The 6,952-nt window shown below is 33.8% G+C and overlaps 1 protein-coding gene across 2 annotated transcripts; it reads right to left on the bottom strand.

Moving 5' to 3' along the window:
* Nucleotides 1–1,267: 1,267 nt before the first annotated feature.
* Nucleotides 1,268–6,085, bottom strand: LOC133779130 (uncharacterized). 2 transcript variants are annotated; one of them, XM_062219125.1, is made up of 8 exons: nucleotides 5,792–6,085; nucleotides 5,572–5,636; nucleotides 4,312–4,377; nucleotides 3,722–3,823; nucleotides 3,358–3,514; nucleotides 2,239–2,372; nucleotides 1,540–1,595; nucleotides 1,285–1,333 (listed from the first exon to the last, which is right to left on the bottom strand). In XM_062219125.1, the coding sequence occupies exons 4-8, from the start codon at nucleotides 3,722–3,724 to the stop codon at nucleotides 1,330–1,332; spliced, it is 354 nt and encodes a 117-aa protein (XP_062075109.1). In that variant the 5' UTR covers nucleotides 3,725–3,823; nucleotides 4,312–4,377; nucleotides 5,572–5,636; nucleotides 5,792–6,085; the 3' UTR covers nucleotides 1,285–1,329. The 2 variants fall into 2 exon arrangements, 1 of the variants encoding a protein (XP_062075109.1); XR_009869139.1 differs by lacking the exons at nucleotides 3,722–3,823; nucleotides 4,312–4,377; nucleotides 5,572–5,636; nucleotides 5,792–6,085 and having other exon boundaries at nucleotides 1,268–1,333; nucleotides 1,540–1,602; nucleotides 3,358–3,398.
* Between the last annotated feature and the right edge of the window lie 867 nt (nucleotides 6,086–6,952).

Below are 6,952 nucleotides of genomic sequence, written 5' to 3'. Positions count from 1 at the left end.
CAACTACTTAGAAAATAATTCCCTTATATTGCTCTCTAAACAAGTTCAGAATAAAGGAAAAGCTAGAAGGAATCAAATAACTCAAGAAAATAAAAGGCCAAACAAGAAACTAGAATACACTCAAGCCATATATTATAACAACTCAATGACTAAGAAACAAAATAAAATAACTCAAAAAATATACCAATACAGAGAAATAAACAAGAGATAACCACTATAAATTCCAGGTACCTGAGTTAGCAAATAGACATATATACACATTCATCAAATTAAACTACAACAATCATAAAAAGCACAACCTTTTATTTACTCTCTTGCCAACAACAAGGTTTGTACATGAAACAAAGAAAGTTCAAAGAAAAGTCCAGAAAAAAGAGTTAACAGTATGAATGCAGTCCCAATGGAGTGACTAATAAACCTTTTAATATGTGGACAGAAAGAGAGGCATACTTGGTTTCAAATATGTATCCAAGGAAAAAGAGTCCATTCCAGAGTTGTCATTATTTTGTAGGCAACCCTGTATTAACACAAGTAATTAAGTCAAAAATTTCAACACTCAATAGCTTTGCAAGTTGCAATGGCCACAATTAGCAAAAAATCACTAGTTTCCATATATCTCAAGTTCACATGTTGTGCTTACTTCAAAACTAAGAGAACAAAACTAACAATTATATTAATGTTAATCAATGCAACTATTTTAATAGCAAAAAATCACTAGTTTCCATCCCACTTGTTTATGCTAAAATTGGTAGGAGAAGGGAGAAAAAGTATATTCTGTTAAAAAAAAACAGTTTCATAGTGGAATGGTTATATTTACAGCCTCTAGAGAATCCCTTTATAACCCATTTGAGTATACTAATTTATGATACATAAGGAAAACAAACACCAACGCAAATCCCTAGCAAAGAATGCAAAAATTACATTATTAATTGAGGCCATCAGAACTCCAGTTGTAACATGGTAATAGTTGACATCCATTGAAATTCAGAAAAGTTTGACAGTTAGTGACATTCAAAAGGCAAAGATAAGTGATGAGCATGGACCGTATCAAATTAAAGGTTCAAGTTTATTTGTCTATTTTGAATTATGATAATATGGAACGTAGCTTCTACAATTCAAACTATGGTGCCAAATTATTTAAAGAACCACATGTATCGGCCACTTAAAAAAAAAATCTGCATTAACAAAATTGGTCTTTTCCTAATTCAAATCCCAAGTTATTGTACCACCTGTTTATTATTATTATTATTGTTGTTGAATGAACATACCTCATCACCCTTTGTAGAACGATATGGAGGGACTGAAACAGGAATCTTGGGTGGTGGATGACTACCTGCAAGGACAGCTACAGAGCTCAAAAAAAAACTTGGACTTTTTTTTCGATTCACAGGATACAAATTATTTTTGGGGGCAAGATAAATATATAAAATTGTGTGTGTATGGGATTTAAATTGATTCTGATAAAAAAAAAATACACACATACAAGTTGCACACACATCTATAAGTTTATATAGATGAAAATAAATTAGCATAATCTACCCGTTAATCATTAGGACAACTCTGTTTCCTCTCGTAATCGGAACATAGTTGGTCTCCTGCAAACTGCAATATTTGGACAATGTGAGATTGGATATCTTGTAAGATGAAATTCAAAATGTTTTCACTATAAGCTCAGCAATGCCTAATATCTAAAGGAAGTGAGAGACTTGTGCAAAAAAAATAAATAAAGGGAGTGCAAGAAAAAATTATAATTTTTTTTAATATCAGGAGGATACTTTTAGAAGAGAGCTGGGAATGGGAGAAAAAAAAATAGAGGGTGTAACATTACCCACCATAAATTTTTATTGCTATTTTTCTAAATAACAAAGCTAAATATGTTAGTAGAATATAGAGAATGAAACACAGGAACTGAAACAAATAAGGAATTGAATCCAAAATATGTTGCAGATTCATGTGTCTTTCAATTTCCATTTACCATTACTAAAAAGGCTACCAAACTAACACCCCCTGTAATCTTAGCATCTCCCCTTCCCTCCAAAACCTTTTAAGAAATCAAATACCAAACCCACCTTCTCAACATCAATTTTTATAACAAGTTTCTTGCCATTATTCTATAATCACCTGACACTTCATTATTTTAATGGCTGATAATTGATCACAGCCAACTCAATAGTAAATTATTTTAATTAAAAGTGTTAAATAAAAATAAAAACTATATATCAAAGAAACCATTGTTACCTGATCAAATAAAACCCTGTAGGCATTGAGATCGTGATACAATGCACGCCCTTTGCTGCTACAGTACTCCAGAGCTTGTGTCAGATGCAAAGCCACCCTCAATCTCATGGCCCATTTCACTAGTTGAGCATCCCCTATAACAGTGCAATCATAAGAAACAAACTATCCAAAAAAAATCACAAAATCATTCTTAGCTAAATTCAATTCAATTGAGTCGTGAATGAACATTAGAGGTTTATTTGAGAGAAGAAATATCAATTCATAAGCACTACTTTCCATCAATAGCACTTCCAAAATGATAAACAAGCAAGTACTTGGGCAATCAAGGCAATTAAATACCAATATTATATTTGGAAAGACAACCAAAAAAAAATTACTTTTTGATTCATAATTGAGTTGCCTAGACATAATTAAGGAATTCATCACAGCACAACATCAATATGAGAAATGAAAAAATAAAATTAGGAATTTTGAAATCTTAAATTTCATGGCAAACAAACAACAATCAATTTCACAAAAAATAAGAATCATCAATTCAGAATTAACAAACAAAACTTAAAAAAATACATGAAAGAAAATACTTGAGAAAAGCTATACAAAATATGCTGTGAAAAATTGGGCCCTCTTAAGAGAAGCTACATAAACATTCAGCACATACATTGAATATAATAACTTCAGCATTGAGCCTAGGAAAGTTGTGTATGTGCATGCAAAAACCAATAAATCACATAAACTCAGACTGCTAGATCGTTGTGTAAGTTATTTTAACTAAACAAAAAGACAAAACAAATAAACTTACTGCTAGATCATTTGCAAAATTCAAATAATGTTTGCATTAGATATCAAAAGGATTTTAGATCAAGGTTATATGTTTGCCAATGTTAAGTCAAATCATCAGCTGCTTTACTATCTAATAAATCAGGCAAAAGGTCAATACATATACGAAATGATAAGCATTAATCTCTTCTTGTGTAGGGATATATTCTTTAGAGGGATTGTATGACTCTTCGTGACCTAAAAGATGGGAAATTTTAACAAAAATTTAATAAAGAAAATTATGAAAAAAAGGGCTAAATCCTATGTTGATTTTCATTCCAGAAAACAGGTGATCAGTTGTACCTGGCAATTTCGGCTTCGGCGCAGGAATATAAGCTAAATGCCCAGACTTTTCGTTAGAGTTGGATTCATCTCCCCACAAGAGGTAGACAGATGGTTCTTCTTTAGGCTCATCAAATTTAATCAACCCCTTACGAATAGCCCGACAATAGCGAACAACCTGTAGATACAACAAAAGTGCAAGGCCTAAATAATTAAACTCATGTTTGAAATTCCTTCTATTGTTCTATCTCAGCAACCAGTAGGTGAAATGAAAGCTCAGAATGAAAACATAACATAAATTTCATTCATTACATTAGAGATAAAATAAAATACTAAAAAAATTACCAACTTCTATATAGAAACAGTGAAGTTGACAATAGCATACCATTTTATCTTCGCTCTTTGAACGAGTGAAGCATCTCTTGGGTTCAGGTGCATTTGAAAGGGGGTGTTTAGCACCATCCCATTTGAACCAGTCAACATAAGGCTGCATTTGAAACACAGATAATTGTATGTGAAAAGAATCTTACAAACAATTGACCAATAAAATGGACAGCTAAATATATACATACCGCATACATACATCAAATTGCAGTATAAGTTCTCATGTGTGCATGACTTAAGAAATCAGATATTAAATTTTGCAATTTCGCAATTACATAATTTAGGCTTTTGTCTTTCAAGTGTATACACAAACTTTTCAAGAAATTCATACAAAAGTTAATCATATACAAAAACTTGTCAAACCTTGTTGGCTGCCATAATAAACATATTAATGAATTGAAAATTTATAACTGTCCTAAATAACTTCTATCTCACACTACAACTTGATTCATTCCAATAATCTCCTTGTAGTCCATAAAAGTGATTTAAATATTAAGATTTCAACTTGCCATTAGTTCTGTACAAAAGTGTTACAATTTTAAGCAGAAAGCACATTACTTTATTTGAGTTCTTGAAAGATAGAAGCCATACCACTCCAGAAAAGATTAAGAAGGCATATATATAACCAACCCAAGCTGGATCGCCTCATTGCATGGACTGCAGATCAGAACAAGATAAATAGAAAGTCCATGATTCAAATTCAAAAACTACACTCTACAATGCATAAAACAAATTTAATGGTAAAGTGGATTGAAATCACATTGAGCTAATTTATTGTTGCTATGTCGAATATATAGCTTCTATAATGAACATACTAAATCTTTCTCGTTATTGCAGTAAAAATGTCAAAAATCATTAGCTTCAGATTCCAACCATAACCTTTTCTCACTGCAAACTTGGGCTAATAACAATGGTATCAGTGCTCAAATCATCTTTAAACCATATGAAGTATTAAGACTTTGGGAAGATTAATAAACATGGCCAAGTTAGTATATTCTCATCTTTCAAAATTAGAAGCTTCTGATTTTAACATTATTAACACAAAATAAAGATGCCATTTTTTTCTCCTTTTATTATTAACACAAAGTAATTTTGAACTTCGTGCCTATACAAACCAAAATACAGAGAAAATGGGTCAAAGAGGGTTGGTCAACATAGAAGAAATTGGAATATGGAATGTCACAGATCAAATGGGAAATATAACCCTGACAAATTTTCTTTGACAAAGTCCAACGCAACCAAAACTCTCCTGAAAGATAACCCAAAACAATATATTGAAAACAACCAGACTATTATTTCTTTATAACAGAAACAAGTACAAATTGTAACACAAAAAAAAACCATATAACAGTTAATCATCAAGACCAAAAACAGAGATAACCACAGCTAAGAAAAGAGATTATGCACATCATAGCAGGCAGCAATGGACGAAACTGGTATGGGTGCTCATCACTACTTGAATTAACTTCTTATGAGTGATCAAAGTTCAGTAACTTGTAATTTGAGTTGACAACTCAAGTAGTGTTCAGTATCATATGTTAGTTTATAATTTCTTATTATTATTATGGGCACATGATATACATTGACCTAAACTGGTATGGGTAAACTTTGAATTATTGCTGCATGTGAAAAATATTAACAAAAATCATAAACTCTTTGTCAATGTCGAAGGAGAAAAAAAGATTACCCTTTTTATTTTGCTATTCTTCAACGAGGGAAAAGAGTGAGAGAAAGATCAAAAAGAAAAAAAGCATATGCAAAATAATCTAATGAGCCGCAAGTCATCTCTTTTGCCAAACAAATTGAAACAAAGAATGAAAAAATCGCTTTCTAAATCAAAGAAAGACTCACCTCAACTACTGCGTGGAAGACATCAGCCCTGAAAAAAATCCCACCGACCCTCCAAGAATGGCGACCTGATTAGCTTGAACAAGTAAAAATCCCATAAAAATTGAAGCTTGGAAAAACCCCCAGAATCCTTAAACTGAATAAATAAATAATCTCAAATTCAAAGCTCAAATGCTAGGTCTTATCAACTACAATACACAAATTCTTAAATCTTGAGACTCACAGCAAGAAGAAGGGATTCTTTAGCGGTTAGCCTCTCCATTTCTTGGGCGTAAGCAGCTGGAGCTCCTCCCTGTACAGCTTGCTGGACCATTGCTCTGCAAGTCAATCTCCGTCGGAGTCGGCGAAACATGGGGAGGGAAGTTGTGGTAGATGAGACGGAGGAAGACAGCCACGCCGTAGACCCAAGAGTCGAGCCTCCCTGTCACACGACCCAAGCCGCAGGCCCCATCACCTTGTTACACACCTGCAACAAATAGAGAGAAAGAAAGAAAGATTGAACGAGTGAGAGAGAGAGAGAGAGAGTTACTGAGTGTGAGAGAGAAACAGAGGAGGCGTGTAGAGTAATTAGGGATTCAATCTTAGAGATTGCTTTTGTGTTTCATTTGGCGCCTAGTATTTCATTTACCGCCCATTTTCCACCTTTTTCTATTAACATGCGACAATAACACTTATTAAAATATGCTATATTTTAATGTAATATATGGGCATAATTGTTGTAGTGGAAGCTGAATATGAGGCATTACTTGTAGGACTGCAAATAGCCAGAGAGCTCAAAGTAAAGGCTATACATTGCTATAGTGACTCACAGCTAGTGATTAACCAAGTCTTGGGCGAATATCAAGCTCGTGGCATAAAAATGTCTGCGTACCTAGAAAAAGTAAAAGTCGCACTTGGACAGTTCGAATTATACGTTATAGAGCAAGTCCCCCGAGAACAGAATTCAAATGCAGACTCATTGGCCAGGCTCGCCACAACTAACGAGGCTGACACACTGAATGTGGTCCCAGTAGAGTTTCTACCGACCCCAAGTATTAGCGAGCCTGACGATGAAGACATATGCATGATTGACTCACAACCAACCTGAATGACCCTAATAGTTGACTACCTCGAAACTAGAAGTCTCCTAGCAGATCGGAACGAGGCTAGAAAGCTGATGTATCAGATCCCAAGAAACACTATTATGGAAGGAAGGTTGTATAGAAGAGGGTACTCTATGCCATTACTCCGATGTGTCACTCCACCCAACGCAAAGAAAATTTTGGAAGAAATCCATGAGGGGTTTTGTGGAGATCACACTAGGTGGCATAGTCTATCCAAAAAGGTGGTATGACAGGGGTATTTCTTGCCAACAGTCAAGGCAGACTCATTCGAATATATTAAA

Source organism: Humulus lupulus, chromosome 1, assembly GCF_963169125.1.
Source record: "Humulus lupulus chromosome 1, drHumLupu1.1, whole genome shotgun sequence".
Lineage (NCBI taxonomy): Eukaryota > Viridiplantae > Streptophyta > Magnoliopsida > Rosales > Cannabaceae > Humulus > Humulus lupulus.
This window is presented reverse-complemented; position numbering and strand designations above follow the sequence as displayed.

Excerpts from the sequence above, each read along its gene's own strand:
- LOC133779130 (XM_062219125.1), bottom strand. Across the intron at positions 2,373-3,357 it reads GCCGAAGCCGAAATTGCCAG|GGGATGCTCAACTAGTGAAA; the intron begins GTACAACTGATC and ends GCACTGTTATAG. Across the intron at positions 1,596-2,238 it reads ACAGGGTTTTATTTGATCAG|GAGACCAACTATGTTCCGAT; the intron begins GTAACAATGGTT and ends TGCAGTTTGCAG.